Here is a 17,786-nt window from a genome sequence, read left to right as displayed (position 1 = left end):
GTGTTAATGTAACACATATTAGTATTTTATCCAATTGGATGAGTGTAGACCCTATTTAGCCGATTTATCTACATAGGCCGTTTGTCACGTAAGTTGAGGCGATACTTGATCTAACGAATTCGAAATTTACTAGATATGACACCCCGGCATAGTTGCAAGTTATTGCATGAAGTAGAGCAGTTACCCTTAGCTTTACAGAGATGCGGCCCATAAATTGTAAACTACCATCAAAACATATGAATCAATACACCATGCAAAAACCTGTCCTTCTTTGCAGCCTTCCTGGGAAAGATCTTATTCTCGTCAATAGAATATTCACGCAATGCCGCCTTCGATGGGAATAACTTCACTTCCGTACCACTAGCTCGAGCGTCAACCAAATCGTATATGTTCACGCAAACCGTCTTCAGTGCCTATAGGAATGTTAATGCTAAACCGCTTAAGCTAACACTTCCACTCACTTTTCTGCACCCTGTAATCGTGCTCGGACAAGGTTCTATGCCAACATCCAAACAGAGCCTCTGCCATCCTGCAATCTTACTACCGTCGGTTTGATACAAATGGTCGAACTCCGAAGCAAAACATTTTGCGCGGTTCTTACGGTATCTCTTTCCCTCGACCTTCCAATTCCGAGAGATGGCCAGTCTATTGAATTCGTCCGTCAAAGAAGCTTCATTGTCACGCTCAAAGCCTCTAAATCCTGAAAAGAAGTCCTCTGAACACATCCTCGCAGAGAGATACTCTCAAAGCCGTTTCTGAGCAGCCTTGGGTAAGTAATCAGTATTATAACCCTAAGGAAGAGGAAGATGGGACTACATAGATATTGGGGAGACAAACCAGCAATAATAGAAGAACAGCAGAAGGAATGCGGATGGTGGTTTGAGTTCAAGACAACACACAGATGGCGCATGGAGTTGACGAATAGTCACGTGATGTCTATGCGCCCTTGTGGTACCTATCACGTAGTTGACCGGGAAGCGAGCCACCCACGAAGCGAGCCACATATAGGTAATATTTAGCCAATTTATAATATTATTAACAACGAACTTACATATATTCTAAATAGGCCAAAATTAAGCTTTTATACCACTATATCGATCGCGATATCGCTTAAATTAATTTATCTACGTTTTAGTAGTAATATAGACCCGCGCGCCGGAGGGATCACTGTATGCACGCATCACCCGCAAGAAGGACCCGGCCTTCGTTGAAGGATTCTGCGCAGTCGCAAACAGTTCACCACTTGGCAATCAGCTCGATCTCGAAGTCGACGTCGACGCCGAAGGCAGCACGGAGAAGCTCAGCAGCTCTTTCGACCGTGATACCATCTACAGGGAACCTACCCTCTTCTGTACCCTGTTTGCCTGCTGTGTTGACAACTAGGAAACCTTGCTTTCCACTCTTGTCGATGCGGATGGAACCTTGGACCAATTCATTATCGATGTATACCACTCCATTGTACTTTCCGCGAATATATGTTGATACATTAGCTTTGAAATATATGGTCAGCGAGTGTGATAGCAGACCATGCCCTTTTAACTGAGATTCCGAGGTGCTCTCGTACGGGAGACCTATTGCCGTCACAGGCAACCATGTACTTCGCGCGGATTAGGGTCTTCTCTCCCGTTTCCATAGACCGCACCAGTGCAGTTACACCATCTTTGACCTGCTGAAAGGATATCATTTCCGAAGAGAATTGTAAATGTGCACAATCCGCAATGGCCTTTCGGCGGAGGATCGGTTCGGACATGTTTTTGGCCAGGAATAGGCGGCCGGCCGGCGAAAGCGATTCAATGCCCTAGTGGTAGTTAGCACGATTTATCACAACTGTCTGCTCCAAAGGGGCGGGAGTGGGTCTCATTTATATTAGCCATTCAACGTCGCAGGAACTTTCTGGCTAATGATTCTACATCCACAATGCCAACGTTCTCACCGTAGAGCTCTGCCGATTCCTTTCTCACCTCTTCGTAAAGGCCTATCTCACGATATATCTCTATTGACTGAGCTGTATTAATGTTGAATATGAATAGCGCCTCCAGTAAAAAGAAGAATAGTACGGCGTTGGTAATTTAATAGCTGTTTACGGTGAAATAGTGCTGCACGAGAATGTATGGCTATAGGAGCATGTTTCTCGGCCGTGATGTAGTTTTAATCCCGTGCTTTGCTAGGAATGTGGAGAGAGTCCTGCCAATCACTGAACTCCCTATCGCAAGGACAGGTGTGTGGAGGATGATAATTCCAGTAACACTGTCTATCATGGAGGATTGTTCTAGGTTCGGCTCAAGAATAGGCTTTTGGAAATGGGAGAATCTTTGAGATTCAGTAATGGAAAACAGCCATTTTTGAGGATGAAGCACTCTAAATGAAAATCGTCTAGAACCATGTAGGCGGTTGATACAGTAAGTCTAATAATTGTGATAACTCGCGATGTTTGGGTCTGCGGAGATAAAAGTCGATAAGGTTGAAGGTCTTTATCCGACAGTGCCGGTCTCGGCGGCTAGTGCCCGAACCGTACATTTCGACGCATTCACTATTTAGCGGTTCGATTAAGCATTACCGTGCTCCCGGTTATCTTCAATTTCACTGCTACTTTTGGAAAGATTTACCACTCGCTACAGGTAAGAAGATAGACGTCAGATGTGCATGAATTCGTGTACATTCCGGTAAAACCCCGCATCCTAAATATTGGCTCGAGATGACGGGTCCATGAACTTGGAGCAGATATCAGTCCCCTAAGGACTATTGGACTATGGAAGAGCTTGAATGATGGCTTTTAGATATTACAAAAGTTTAGTTCAGCTGATACTACGCTTCAATGACCATAGATGATTTACCGTACCAAGAGACTAGATATACCGCGATTAAATATCTCAAAAATGAAGTTGAGAGATTTTCAACGTAGATGAGATAATGATTACCGAGCGCAGTCGGGCTCTTAGCAGGAGATCTGTATCCCACAACTTCGCGGGGTCCCCGGAAGATCTAGATGGTATGTCCCTGGTGGACATCATATTACTTGCCGACAGAGTGATTTCACTTTCCCCGGCAGTTAGTAGCATTAGTAGCAGGTAGTGAGGCTGGGATGATAAAGTATCTGGAACCGTTCGGTCGGAACAATGTAGGATCAATCTAATGGTTGCAGGGATTGGCGAACGTGGCGAGTAATTCTCCCGACAATTACCCGGTCGGCTCTTCTTCTCATATGCCGACAGCAGCTCGTCCAAGGTTATCATATTATTCCCTCTTTTCGATAAGAAATGCCCATTGACATTCTAATCGTAGGCGCAGGGGCTGTGGGCGCCTTCTATGCCTCTCGGCTTGCTTATGCGCCTGACACCCAGGTATCCGTCATCTGCCGCTCCAACTATGCAGCCGTAAAAGCTGAAGGCTTCTCGGTCACCTCTCCACAATATGGCAATTACAAGTTCGTCCCGTCGCAAACATTCGCCAATCCAGATGAGGCCCGCAAGAGCAAAATTCAGTGGGATTACATCGTCATTAGCACAAAGGCGCTGCCTGACGTGAGCGACGACTCAGAAATACTAGAGGGTCTGGTGGGAGACGGCACTGCGATTGTTCTGGTGCAGAATGGTCTTGGAGTAGAAGCTCCATATGCCGAACGATTTCCCGGCAAAACCATCTGCAGCGCCGTTACCATCGTCTCTGCAGCCCAGACGAGCCCTGGTGTAATTAAGCACAATCGCTGGACTCGTATCAACGTGGGCCCGTTTCTACCGCACTTGGATAACGGACATACGCTGTTCACTGATGCTAAAGCCGTTGAACAAAACAACAGATTCGTTGGGCTTCTCCGGGCCGGTGGCATTAAAGATGCCAGTACCTACGATCATGCAAAGCTACAACTCGTCCGGTGGCATAAAACCGCCATCAACGCGTCCATGAACCCCTCCTCTGTCCTCTCCGGTGGTACTCCAAATGGTGCTATGGTATTAGACGATGAGCTGTACAGACATCTCAAAGGTGTTATGGACGAGGTCCTCACAACGGCCCCCAAAGTTCTCGGCAAACCCTTCCCAAGAGAATTCGCATCCGCCGAAGCAATACTAAGGAGCACACAAAAGAATACCAGTGGGAGCAAGCCTAGCATGGCGCTAGACTGGGAACAAGGGAAGAGGATGGAGCTGGAGGTTATACTGGGCAACCCGATTCGGATCGCTAGAGAGAGGGGTTTCGAGATGCCAAGGTTGCAGAGCTTGTACGCCCTGCTACGGAGAGCACAGGAAAATAGAGACTCGGATAAATCAAAAAGTAGATTATGAAACCATGTCTCAGCTGCATACCCTACGCTACAACCCAAGCGGGAAACATCGTTACTGGCATCATTTCATTCCCTCTCTTACGGTGAGGTTTTTAATTCATATGTTCAAGCCGCGTCTTAAGTCTCGGAAAATACGTAGTCAGTCGCACAATGGGCACAGCTGTTAGGATAAATTCCTGACACTAAGGGCTTGTTTGGTAACTTTTTTTGGCCAGGTCAAATTGGCCAGGTGGGCGGTCAAAAAACCCACCTGGTAGGAGTCGTTCGTTTGGTAACCCAGGTGGATTTTAGGCAGGTGGGTGGTCTTGGCAGCCAAAAATCGAGCCCCTATCTGGCCAGGTGGAGTCCTCGCGTCAGCCGCGATTATACGGCCAAGAGTAGCATAGACTGCGCGATTTTGGCAAAAATCACCCACCTGGCAGGTGAACTGTGCCCAATTTGACAAGTACCTCCACTTCTACGGGGAGGGTACTGTTCAACTGCCTGTCCAGGTCGATTAACCTGACCGTATTTTTGATGATTTTTAACCAAGTATCGCCATCACGTGACCTCCGAATATGAAGCCTCAAATATCAGGTGGATATACACCCCTGCTTTGGCGCCTACTAGTAGCGCTTAATATCGGGCGCACAGGTATTAAAAAGCTGACCTGGTGGATATCCACCTGGCCGATCTGACCTGGTCAAAAAAAGTTACCAAACAAACCCTAAACCTCCAATGTCGGCTTACTAGGTACTTCTGCGCCCTTAATGGCCTATAAGGTCAATAAGTTATTTTAGTAAGATGATATCCTTCCAAAACGGCGTACGCCACAGCTCCATCTCTCATTAGCTCTTACGGGCCGGCTTCCCTACCAATTGCGATTCTGCTCGTATGCATGGATAATGATTCCTTGATGGATTCGGACTCTGCAATATCACCACCTAGGCATACTTCTAGGCGTTGCCTAATATGTATTCTAGGTTGGTCAAGAAATGTTCTTTTAATTCCGACCGCTCACTATTCCCGGATTCCGTCTCGTAGTGATCAAAATTTCTCGGCTGCCCCGCCTACGTACGATTTCGTAGTCTCCCCTATCGACTTCTAGAAAATGGCCGCGCTATTTTCAGAATCTTCAGTTTCAAATTTTTTGCTTCCGCAAATTTACGAGCGAGCTGTTCTTCCATGCTTCTTAGCGCAATAAATTATCTCCACAGTTTCTCACTCAATAGCCTCCTCGCTCAATGGAACACGACTGTATTATGTTATCCGCCGAGGTTGAGCGCTCTTTCCTCCACAAATGTCTCTCCTATTCTTGTATAATTCTCTAGGCCAGGATCACATATAAAGCCCTTACCGCCCTCTATATTTCTTTTGTCCTTCCTTATGCTTCACAAGTAGGAATAAGCCAGATTATTATACAATGAAAGCAATGACATCTCTTATCGCATTAACCATTTTTCTATCATTATCCCTTGCAGTACCTCAACTAATTAGGCCGTGTACCTGCCCGCTCCCTATTTGTCCTTTGGAATTCATCGCCGTAAGTACCTTGATACCGCACCGGTTGACATACAAATACTTTGCCGAAGGCAATATTAGGAGCTAAGCAGCGAGCTATACAGAAGTGCAGGTGCGAGAACGCCGCAGCGCTAGCATGCTGGGAGCAATATTCGACACAGGGTATCGTCTGCGCTAGCCCAACACCTGCGGTTAGTGAAAGCCCTAATTTGGTGTTGCTCCTTTCCCCAATAACCACACTTCTCGCAACAACCTTCTAAGTAGCCGAATCAGCTAACCTAGACGGAGTACTATAGCCCTGTGGTGGTGCTATTACTAGGGATGTCACTGCATGCGTTTGCGAACCAAAGGGTTGCCTTCAAATCTGGCCAGAGGTTTGCTTTCCTGCCATTCATGAAATGTGCTATCTAGTAACCTATATTCTAGTCCTGCTACTGCGCGAATGCCATCAAAAAGGAATGTTTCGATAAATGCGGTGGTGTGGAGCTGGTATACCAAGTTAGCCATTTCTCCATGGTTTATATCCTCCAGACTGCGTTTTGCTGATGAACTGTTCCAAGTCGTGCCCACCTCTGGGTGCAAGAAAGGTGCCAAAAATGACCCCTTATCCTATCCCAAACTGAACCTCGACTTCCCTCCCTACGACAACAACGCACAAGCCTTGCAGTGGCTTAAGAGGAACAACATGTCCAACCAGGTATGTGTGCATTGATGACCCCTCCAGCACTGACTGCGGTATGACATGTGATCGGCCTGGAATCTGTGTCAGCGACAAGTCGTGCGGTGGATTTCTGGTAATAGCTTGTCCCAAGGGCCAAAAATGTGTTGATGCTCCTAGGAATAGTTGTGATCCGGCGGGAGGTGGTGCGAATTGTGTTAGACTTTGTGTCTGATTTGGACAGTGCAAGCATGTCAGTAGTGACTTCGCACCTCTCTTTCCACTTGTAGAGAGCAGACTTGCTAATAAACAAACAATCCAAACCATATATCTTCGGTTTGGTTAATTGGATATTTTAAAGCTTTAAGCTTGTTCATTTTGTTTGGTTAATTAAACTAGTAAACGGTTTAGTATTAAAAGGCTTAGCTAGCCACTTTCCTTACTTTATAGAACTGATTCCTCCCTCTTTACTAAAGATTTAAATATTAAGGCCTTCAAGTGTGCGATTAACTTAGCAACGGGAGGAAAGCTGTATTTATAAGCTAGAAGAGTTATAGAGGCTATATAGGAGCTTTTACCGCACCGTAATCCTATAGGTAGTAAAAGCGTTAAACTTCTTTATTATTATTCTCCTTAGCAGCTACCGGATTGTTTAGGATCTTATTGAACTCACCTGCAGTAAATAGGGCAGCTTAGTGTGACACGTATGGTGTCGACCTGAATCGGATTTGCTTACCTACCCTTGACTCGCGGACAGGATCCGGGCAGTAACTCTTGGCAGTAACTTTACTGCCCGAATCTTCTGCCAAGTTTCATTCTGCCGGTGCAAACTTAGTGGCTTAGAGCTTATTCTTTAGAGTCGTAGCTTAATTTAGCAGGGTCTACCCCTAGAGGTACCTCTGCGCCTCTACGCCTCTACGCCTTTATATCTCCGCTTCTTTACGTCTTTATATCTGCGTCTGTCTTTACACCTCTCTACCTAACCCCTTATAAGACGTGTAAGAAACGCATAAGGAGACGCAAGGAGACACGGGTAGAGATATGGGTAGAGACACGGGTAGAGCCACGAGTAGAGCCACAAGTAGAGCTATGAGTAGAGCCACGAGTAGAGGGAGGAGTAAAGAGAGAAGCAAAGAGAGAAGTAAGGGGGGCAGTCTAGATAGGAAAGTGGGTCGGTAGGGGGGTAGGTCTAGATGAATAGTGCGTAGTTGATCTGCAGGGGTAAATTAAGGCCTAGCTTTAACATTCCCTTTCTAGACACCCCTTTCTACCTCTATGCCTCGCACCTCTATACCTACCTCTGCTCGTAGCTCTACTTGTGGCTCTACTTGTGGCTCTACTCGCGGCTCTACTCGCGGCTCTGCTCGTGGCTCTGCTCGTGACTCTGCTCGCGGCCCTACCCGTGGCTCTGCTCGTCCTCTACTCATGTCCCTGCTCGTGGCTCTGCTCGTGGCTCTTCTGCCCGTGTCTCCCCCGTGCCTCTCTTATATAAAAAGGGAGACGCATAGAGAGAGACGCGTAGAGAGAGAGACGCGTAGGGGAAAACGCGTAAAGCACAAGAAAGAGTAAAAATAGATGATAAAAGTACGTGCACTTTCGTTTAGTCGTGCAGCAGCTTGCGGGGTATGCGGGGGTAGGGGAGTATCGGTAAACATTGCATTTGCATGGCTTTTACTAGTAAAATAGGTGCCCGAGTAGTGCCTTGGCTACCCTTACCGCCTGCTGGGCCGCCGCTGATCAAAAGATTCGGGCAGTAAAGTTACTGCCCGGATCCTGTCCGCTTGACTCGATCACCGACTCGGTCACCGACTTAGCCTACTACACCATGTATATATAGTCTCTTTTCTCCATAGATCAATCTACACACGAGTTCGTTCGACATATGGGCTCTCGTATATAGGCTATAGAGGATATTTAAACTGCGTGTCGATTTAACTATATACGGGTGAGAGACTCACCACCGTACTCATACTCAAGCTCTATGTCAAAGTAGGTAGGTAAGCGATCGACAAGGAAGATTGTATTGGTGACATTCAAAATCGCTGCATAAGTCGGCGGCTAGAGTGACTACCTATAGAGGCAGCAGCGGTATGTTTGATACACCACGATCTGGAGCACATACACCTCTTCTTGCTAGCTCTACATACAAGGGGGATACATGTGCGGATTGCTAGCCTCTTGGCATAGTATGTATGAGAACCTTCACTTTGTCCATACAGATGTGCCTAGACGCCAGCAATCCGCACATGTACCCCCTTGTACTAATTTAGCTGCAAACGTAGCGAAATTAGATGTGGTGTGTGGCGCGCACCAGAGCGGGGAACACCGGGGCCTGCACAGGCTGTATCGGCGAATGCCATGTGACCTGACCCATCTCGTCCCGATACGTTGGGATTTTACTTCGCTCCTCGACTGGTGCCCGTAGCTCCAGCTAGTAGTCCGGCGACAATGGTCTCAAGCCCACTGCGACCCCAATACTTAGGCTAGACCAGACAACGCAGGGAACTTTTCTGCAGTGTGAGCGGGAGCTTACCCGTTATGGGTTCCGGTGAAGATGATGCTACTGCTCTGACCGTGACAAAGATTTGCTTCCCTGTCGAAGCGTTTATTTGCAAGATGTTGTAGCGGCCCATACAGACACCGCCCTTGTTGTGAAACCATAGATTTTATTTGAGGCACGAAGAGGTAAAAAGGGGACTTCGCGAGCTTAGTCTCGGTCTTTCTCAGCCTGGAAAAGAAAGTCGTAAACATCTCCTGCACGTCATCCTTACCCATAAGTTCACTGGAGCAGGGTTTACCGGCCGTGCCTCAAGGTTCCTTCCAGGAGTAGATGAGGTATTTGAAGCTGCGATAGTAGTATGTGGTGGCGAAGACTGTGACCAAGTTTTTTAATGACTCATTGACTGACGCTGCCAGTGTTTTCTTGTCATCTCTTAACATATGCACCTTGGTGTGTAGGCAGTTGTCTCGTGATAGGAACGGCACTTGCGGTGTGTTCGTCGAATCTCCAGTACGGACGCCGTTTATCCTTGCGACGATCATCGCACCATTCCGAGAAACCGTGATGAATTCCAACAGTGAGGGAGTGTCACGTAGCGAGCTTGATTTCGTGTCCTCTAGTAATTTGCAGAGAGCAACAACATCGAGATTGTCTTTCGTTCCAATATCAGTAATTCTGTCTAGGGGTGGTATGTCATTAAGCTTGCGCTGATCATCCTTGAATCAGCAGATTGCTACTCTCCAGCGAAATTGAGAGTCTTGTGAAATGAAGGGCGGGTGTCTAGTGATTTTAGCCAATCCATCGTCTGAGCGGATGTTGGAATGTCAGAATGTCGTGGTCTTGGACGCCTGGCTCACAAAGGCGCTACGATTTGTGGAAACACCCATACGCTGTGGAAGCATTGAAATTATATCCAGGATGCCGTGATGCATGAAACCGAACTTATCAGACCTGCGTCAACCCACCATATATTTCCTAGCACTGCCGTCACACAGAGCATGGTTTTGGGATCTTGCAGGGGCGCTTATTATTTTCCGCGGCTGCTCGGCTCGAATCGATATGTTTTGAGCCTAGTACTCTCACGTTCATGTATGAGGCCTAGACATAAATAGAAAGAATAAGAACTTGTGATACATAAGCAGTGTCTTTTCCTAGGATAGAAAGGAAAAATTAGCCTCACTAAGGATTATCTTCCTTGCAATGTATCGTGGTGTAAAAAATGCTGAAGTGAATTCCAGACATGTAATGGCGAGAAAAGCGTAAATTTGAAGGAGTACGTCAGGATTTGTAGTGGCAAGGCCGAGACACTAGCCCATCGTGCATATGCAGAGGGTGACGGTTTGCTCCCATTCAAGTATGGTGGGGTTATACGAAGGACGCCTCGCTCGCAGCGGCAAACTGCAATCCACACCTTCACCATGAAAATATCTTCGCATTTGCCACGTGTCAATGCATTTGAAGCTTTCCGTCATGCCCTGACTCTACGCGCAATAAGCAGTGTGCAGTGTCAAATGATCGATAAGTAGCTCATGTCTTATAAAGCAAGTTTTTCCCAAGTTTTTCCTTATGAATCTTTCCATCTCGCCTTTTCCCAGGCGCCTTTTGCCATTTGCCGTCAAGGCTTCAGCGACGAGGGAAATGCCTGTCACAAAGGTGTACGAAGCTCGCTATATCGATCCAGAACAATTGCGCTCCATGCTCACTAGGCTTTTTCCCGGTAAATGGGCGGCCGAGGTGTGTGAGCCAGCTGATTGACGAGGCGTTCTTGCACTGACGCTTTTCTGCCTCACAGGCTCGCCTTGGGCGATGGATGATCACGACGCCACAGGCTTTGACTAAGGTCAGCCGTAAATCGTTCCAAACTTGTCCAAGCCCTTATCTAACTCAAACATTATCGTTCAGGCGGAGATTGATGCGTGCGCTCAGAGGAATTGACTAATGGGGTATGCTCACACCATGTCAGCCAGATCCTAGGCAACCATGTGCGCCAAGAGCAACCCTGTTGTCCTATTGCCTTTCGGTACACCGCTTTGTCTTTGATCTTTCTTCAAATTTGAGTTCTTTCTGTGAAGTGCGCCAACGAGGCACAATATCAGGAACCGGTGAAATTCTGCGGGAGCGAGATATTCTGGAAACCCTATGGAATATGACTTGCCACCGGTCAAGACGGTTTCTGACTTAAGATCCTACCTTCTCTGATCTTCAAAGCAACACAGTCTAATTCAACTACTCCTAAACTCTTCCTACTTGCCTATCATTGGCGCGGTAGCTTGTCTAAGTTTTATCACTCTTTCAATCCACCTTATTGCCGCACTGCCACGGCACAATGTCCCATTCATCTCACGCAACAAAACCTGCTCAAATCATAGAGGGCGAGTACCTAGATCCACAGAAACTAATGCGGTTATTAAACCAAAAGTATGGGCCATCTGAGGGGAAAAATTTTCGCGTTGAGGTATGGCGTCACCTCTAAAGACTCAAATCCACTGTGAATCTAACCCCATCACCGAATAGTTGAGGCTAAATCGATACCAAATTTACCCCCCGCAAGGTGTGACTGATACTGGCGTGTTGACTGAGGTATAATGCCTTGAATACTACTCAGACGGCGGCTTATGTTTTCTAGGCGCAAATCAAAGCATGTCGAGCTTATTCGAGACAACGATGTTAGGGCCAAATGGATACGTTAGGGACTTGTGGGATCACGGCGTCTGAGGAAGTCCTAAGGCATTTTTTGAGCGACGTGCTTTGCTACGACACGGGCGCATCCGGGGGTTATCTGACTTTGCCCGAAACAGCAAGAGAACACATAATGAATATAACTCGGTGTTGTGGTCAATGGATGTAATGCCCTCTCTCTAATATGCTCACATAATATAAGAATTGTTCTAAATTGCACATCAACACTGGCTTCATCGCGATAGAAGAGCTTGCACACGGAAGGCCTAATGCCATAACAAGGGTGGCTTACAACAGCTTTGTGCATGACCAGTTTCACCCCCCTCTTTACAGCTTGTGCGAGCTCCGGTGTCCCTCCCTGTGTGCGCGCAACACACACCTAATTTCGCTACGTCTGATGTAGAGCTAGCAGAAAGGGGTGTAGTACGTAGCTAGGGCTTGAGCCACGGCCCACCTCGAATTCGGAGCCCTGAGCTCGATTTTGAAGCTATTCTGAACTCCTCTTCCTCACCAAAAGTCGTGATATCTGTTCCAGATCGTGGTGCTGTAAAGCTTCTTTCTCTTATCAATATGAATTCCAAACGCCCTGCTCCTGCCTCTTCAGCTAGTCCCTCTAGTTTCCAAATACGTTAAATTGACTTAGGAGAGCAATCGGCTTAACGGGCGCATACATGCTTACTGGCGCCGGCTGTAAGAAGAATTTTAATAAAGGCGTGCTGCTGGTTACCCGTATTTAGGGCGACGGGGTAAAACACCACATCTGGAGGTAATGTCATAATTTGGTGAGAGAAGTTCAGAACTTCAAATTCGAGCACTGAATATGTGGGCCGCGGCTCAATCCCTGGCCACGTACTACACCCCTTCCTGCTAGCTCTGCATATTAATTTAGCTGCAGATGGAGCGAAATTAGGTGTGTTACGCGCACACAAGGGGTCACAAGTTGTCTTCGGCACAGTCGCTTAACATCCTGGCCACGTATACGAGTCAGCCAGCCACCCAAGCCAGCCCTTAAATACGCACGGACTCTTGTTAATATCTTGGTTATATCTACACTAAAATATATATATATTATAATTAATTAGTAACCTCTTCTATACTTTCTTTATAAAGGTAATAATACTTTATAATAATGATAATAACAATAATTTACTTTAATTAATTTCTATTTCTATTACTATAGCTTATAGAAGTTAATAATAAGTACTTTATAAAGCTTTACCTTATAGTATCTAAAAAGTTATAGATTTTTTATTATATAATCCTACTACTATTTTAAAGGCTTTACTTAGGGCCTATAATAGATTAAGTAGATATAGGCAATACTACTTTATTTTTTACCTAAGGGATATTTTATAAATATGTTTTAGTATATTTAAAATAACCTAAAGGACTTTATAAGATTGCTCTATTTTTATCTATTACTATTTATAGTATATAACTATTATAAATAGTACTTCTATTTTATACATAGCTAAGGAATACTTAACCTATTATAGGCACTAACTCTGCTATATATAAAAGCCTCTATAGGCCTTAAAACGAACTAGTTAATTATAATTATAAATCATTAAACCTTAAAGATATTTAAAATAGGAGAGAATTTTAAATCTTGATAAAGTTAGATTACTAAATTAATTACTAAATAAATAGGTAGTATATTTAAACCTCTTATAGGTAAAATAATATCTATAATATACTTAGAAACTTCTAAGCCGTTTACTACTTTAATAATAATTTTTTAAACTAAAAGGTTATAATAACTACTACGCTAATTTAAATAGTTCTTATAGTATTAAATTTATTAAATTAAGCCTTTAAATTTTATATTACCTAATTAATATAATATATATAGTTTATTTTAAAAAAAAAAAAAACTTATATAAACTTTAAATATCTACTATATAAACTTATATAATAATAATTCATTACTTAACGTCCGATTCGGATCCCTATTAGGCCCACGCGGACTACTCCTTATTTACATATAGGGAGAAAACTCTATTTAAGAAAAATGAGAAAACCCCGTGATCCATCTCCCCGCCTTTTGGGACTCGCCTGCTTAGCGCCTGCGAGTCGCCTCTGGTGCTCTACTACCTTACTGTTTGACCTCCTTGGGAACCACTGCTGCCGTAACAAGCCTACGGACGCGCTAATATAAACTTATATAATAGTTATTATTATTAGTTTTATTTATTGCCCGATTTAGGCTTCTACCTTCTATCTATAGAAAAAGTCCCTAGTAAGGGAAAAGCCTATATATAATAATTTAGCTAGTCTTATACACTCTACTTATACCTAGCCTATTTACCTTTATAATATATCTACCTTTTATACTATACTTTTAAGGTGTTACGGCACTGTTACAGACCCTAGTTAGGGGCTCGCTTGGAGCCTGAGCTCATATATATAGACGTTTCCTTTCCTCGACCTTCTTCCAGACCTCGTCTTGGAATTCTCGTTCACTGGCTACCAATAGATTCTGTTCTTTTGACTGAGCCTTCACATAAGGTATCTTAAAAGGGTTTAGTAATTCGCCTATATACTACCTTTAGCTTAATAGGGATATCTAGTCCCTAAGGGGCTAAAAGGGGATAAATCCTTTTATATCCTCCTATTAAATATTACATACTATCTAAAACTACTAGATAACTCTTTAATCTATAAGCTATTATACTACTATATATAATGCTCTCAGCAGCTGGCACAGAGAACTATAATACACTGCTCTTAACACAAAAAGGCCTCAAGGCGGTCACCCAGTGGCTTATTAGTCAAAATGTGCTAAATCAGTTCCGGGTTGTAAGGGAAATGGTAATAGAAGGCAAGGGGGCAAGCAGCAGGTGCCCCCTAGTAACTCTACAGTAGTAGAGTAACAGTTTGTGATACTAGCGCGTCCGTAGGCTTGTTACGGCAGCAGTGGTTCCCAAGGAGGTNAAANAGTAAGGTAGTANAGCACNANAGGCGACTNNNAGGCGCTAAGNAGGCGAGTCCNAAAAGGNGGGGAGATGGATNANGGGGTTTTCTCATTTTTCTTAAATAGAGTTTTCTCCCTATATATAAATAAGGAGTAGTCCGCGTGGGCCTAATAGGGATCCAAATCGGACGTTAAGCAATAAATTATTATTATTACTACTATATATAGGCCCCTGCTTATAAAAAGTATTTAAGTAATATTATTTATACCCGCCTTAGTAAATAGCTAGTCTTTTACTATATAGCAGTTATAGAAGGGTATTAAATAGCGTATTAACTATATAGGCTATCTATACGTATTACTATATACCCTTCCCCCTAGAGTTTTAAAGGTATAAAGAGGGGTTATCTAAACTACTTATAATACTAAAAGGCGAGCGGGATATAGATATACTTTAAGTATCTTTTATATCTAGGCCTTAGTTACTAGGCCCTTTTTAGGATAACTAGTTATAGAGAGGAGATAAGGTTAACTATAGGGGGTAATCTAGGCTACTAGGTAGTATTTAGTAATTAACGGCGAATAACTGTATACTCCGCGGGCGATCGCCTTAGGGTTTAGGAAAAAGTATATTTGCTCGTTCCTTCGTTTGTTTATTAATTACAAAGGGCCGTCAATACTTTCTACTAGGATTTAGAAGATAGTTAGAATCAGTGTTGTATTTATAAGGATTACGCTAGGCTTAGAATAAGGTCGTAGTAGTTACTTACTATAAAGGGGAATTGTTAGTAATAGTTTTTAAGATCTTACTATCTTATATAAAATCTTTTCACTACTGCTCACGATGTCTCGACAACTACTAGTTCCTATCCGCACTATATGTAATAATATCTCTATGTTAGCTCTACTAAGTCCAAAGACCAGCAGGTTTATAGGCCTTATCTTATATAGGTGTAGAGTGCGATCTTAAGGCCTTATTTATTAATTATAAAGAGTTATTAATATCTTTAATTAGAGGGTTAAATGGCGTTAAATAAAACTTATATATATAAGGATTATATAAATAGGCTCAATATAAGAGAATAGTAGTTATTTACTATAAAGGGGTACTTCTAGCAGTAGTTTTTAGAATTTATTACGATGACGAAGTATTATATGCTAACGCTAGATAAACAAGCATTAGATTTAAAGATTTAATAGCTACGTACGGCTGTTATAGAGACTTAAGAGGATTGCTAGAGAGCTTAAAAATAATGTAGCTGCGGTAAATCTATATAGGGGCAATTAGGGCGGATAAACTATCTGCCAAGTAAACAAATAGACAAGAAAGGAATCCTATGACGCCAGCTACGCGCACGGCGTAGCGTATAGAACGGTAGTCCCGTAATAGAATCTTACTATTCTATATAAAAACTTTTTACTACTACTTATAATGTTTTAATAACTATTAGCTCCTGCTTATATACTATATAAAGTCTTTATATTAGCTCTACTAAATTAGAAAACTAATAAACTTATAAGCTAAGTTATTTTATATAGGTATAAAGTTCAATTTTAATAACCTAGGCTATATATAATATCTTAGCTAGCTATTTACTACGGCGGGTATAAATATTATTATTTAAATGCTTTCTATAAATAGGGGCCTATATATAGCAGTATAATGGTTTATAGGTTAAGGAGTTCTTTAGTAGTTCTAAATAGCGGTATATAGGCGAATTACTAAACCCTTTTACTATTCCTTAGATCTTTTAAAATACCTTAAAAGTATAGTATAAAAGGCTGATATATTATAAAGGTAAATAAGCTAAGCGAAGGCGGATTGCGTAAGACTAGCTAGAAGGTTATATTTAGAAGTTTCCCTATAAATAGAAGATGAAAGCTTATATAGATCTAGGAAAGGGACCGAATTGGACAATAAATAGAATTAATAATTAATTAATATAATAAGAAAAAACTTTATAATACTAGTTAGCAATAAAGTTAAAGTTTTTAATTTTTTAAATTAAAAGCTTAACTTTTTAGTAATAAGCTAAACAATTATAATTAAATGTTTATTAAATAACTATTAATTCTATTTTTTAATAAAAAGTAAATATAATAATTAATCCCAATATTGTAATTAATAAGATTTAATAATTAATTTTAATATTGCGATTAGTTAGATTTAATCCTTTAATTAATATATTAAATAAATAGTATAAAGTTTATAAAATAATTAGTATTTATATACTAATTATTAAAAACAAAAACAAAAACACTTAATATTAATTTTAACAAAATATGTAAAGCCTTTATTACTATAGTTTGTACTCTTATTATAAAGCTATAATAAAGTATTCTAGGCCTAAAAAAGAGTAAAAATATATACAAAGTATATTATTCTTTCTAGTAGTAAAATCTATCCTATAGTTATCGATAAGAGCTAGCTAATAGAATTTAGGCTCCGTAATTATACACGTACTTTTGATTTTAGTATTCGGGCACTGTCTAACTCTAGTAGGACTTTACCGTTAGAAAGGATATATTAATTAATTAATTAATTATATTAACAAGTTAGTATAGAGTTACTTTTTATAAGCTAGATTTTTAAAATTTAGTATATTTATATAAGGTCTTGGCACCAAAACGACCCTTTTCTAAAATAAAATAAAAGAAAGGAGAAACCGCTTTTCTCGCGATCCGTAGTTATTTCTTGCTGTTAGGGGAAAGCGATAACATGCCACAACCGCTCGATGTGCCAGGATTATGCAGTGTAACATGCGAAGTGCCCACATGGGAAACCTTTCTGCAACAGTTTCTCCTTCGGGCCAGGTCAGAATCTGCCTCGCCATCGTTCACCGGAAAGTAATATGTTGTACGTACCCTGAAACGCTGATTATGTTAGATAAACGAGGCAGTGCTCGGGGCTTTGGACCTAACCGCCACCGAGGAGTTGTCGCTTAATGTTCCTGACGTGGCATTACTTGGCAGTGCATCGGCAATTCCCGGTTTTTTCACCGGTTAAATTATCAGCGTCCCAACGTGAATCGAAGATACCCTGGAACACTACCGCAGCCACAACTCAGAGTGCGAGAGAGTAGAGTCGCAATCGCAAGATATCGAATAGACGGGTGAAGGAAATTGTATATCGAGGATGGGTTTACATCTCTACCTCCAGGACGACGAGGGATTGAGAGCAAGAACTCTTGAGAACGCAAAGGATATTTTCGAAGCAAAGCCGCCTAAGCCGCAATTGGAAGTAACTAGAGCTTTC

General features: G+C 42.6%; 5 protein-coding genes across 5 annotated transcripts; 2 read left to right on the top strand and 3 right to left on the bottom strand.

Moving 5' to 3' along the window:
• Positions 1 to 135: 135 nt before the first annotated feature.
• K441DRAFT_601649 (uncharacterized protein) lies at positions 136 to 976 on the bottom strand. The gene is made up of 3 exons (XM_067645234.1): positions 838 to 976; positions 462 to 764; positions 136 to 413 (listed from the first exon to the last, which is right to left on the bottom strand). Exons 2-3 carry the CDS (start codon positions 723 to 725, stop codon positions 228 to 230), a joined length of 450 nt encoding a protein of 149 aa, XP_067509243.1. The 5' UTR covers positions 726 to 764; positions 838 to 976; the 3' UTR covers positions 136 to 227.
• A 330-nt stretch (positions 977 to 1,306) lies between these two features.
• K441DRAFT_651919 (uncharacterized protein) lies at positions 1,307 to 1,716 on the bottom strand. The gene has a single exon (XM_067647280.1). It carries the CDS (start codon positions 1,682 to 1,684, stop codon positions 1,487 to 1,489), a length of 198 nt encoding a protein of 65 aa, XP_067509242.1. The 5' UTR covers positions 1,685 to 1,716; the 3' UTR covers positions 1,307 to 1,486.
• Positions 1,717 to 2,910: 1,194 nt separating this feature from the next.
• On the top strand, positions 2,911 to 4,280 carry K441DRAFT_673270 (2-dehydropantoate 2-reductase; the record flags this gene model as incomplete). Its single annotated transcript, XM_067650637.1, has 2 exons — positions 2,911 to 2,989; positions 3,283 to 4,280. 2 exons carry the CDS (start codon positions 2,911 to 2,913, stop codon positions 4,278 to 4,280), a joined length of 1,077 nt encoding a protein of 358 aa, XP_067509241.1.
• Positions 4,281 to 6,432: 2,152 nt separating this feature from the next.
• On the top strand, positions 6,433 to 6,672 carry K441DRAFT_537507 (uncharacterized protein; the record flags this gene model as incomplete). Its single annotated transcript, XM_067642484.1, has 1 exon — positions 6,433 to 6,672. A coding segment is annotated over one exon (240 nt), but the record flags the coding sequence as incomplete, so codon positions are not given.
• A 2,242-nt stretch (positions 6,673 to 8,914) lies between these two features.
• K441DRAFT_725071 (uncharacterized protein) lies at positions 8,915 to 9,937 on the bottom strand (the record flags this gene model as incomplete). Its single annotated transcript, XM_067654116.1, has 2 exons — positions 8,915 to 9,616; positions 9,889 to 9,937. The coding sequence occupies 2 exons, from the start codon at positions 9,935 to 9,937 to the stop codon at positions 9,246 to 9,248; spliced, it is 420 nt and encodes a 139-aa protein (XP_067509239.1). The 3' UTR covers positions 8,915 to 9,245.
• Between the last annotated feature and the right edge of the window lie 7,849 nt (positions 9,938 to 17,786).

This window comes from Cenococcum geophilum, assembly GCF_001692895.1.
Source record: "Cenococcum geophilum 1.58 unplaced genomic scaffold K441scaffold_3, whole genome shotgun sequence".
Taxonomy (NCBI): Eukaryota; Fungi; Ascomycota; class Dothideomycetes; order Gloniales; family Gloniaceae; genus Cenococcum; species Cenococcum geophilum.
Note: the sequence above shows the minus strand (reverse complement) of the source record. Positions and strands in the feature narration are given on the sequence as shown.

Excerpts from the sequence above, each read along its gene's own strand:
- K441DRAFT_601649 (XM_067645234.1), bottom strand. The coding sequence starts at position 725 with ATGTGTTCAGAGGACTTCTTTTCAGGATTTAGAGGCTTTGAGCGTGAC. Across the intron at positions 414-461 it reads CGATTACAGGGTGCAGAAAA|GCACTGAAGACGGTTTGCGT; the intron begins GTGAGTGGAAGT and ends ACATTCCTATAG.
- K441DRAFT_651919 (XM_067647280.1), bottom strand. The coding sequence starts at position 1,684 with ATGATATCCTTTCAGCAGGTCAAAGATGGTGTAACTGCACTGGTGCGG.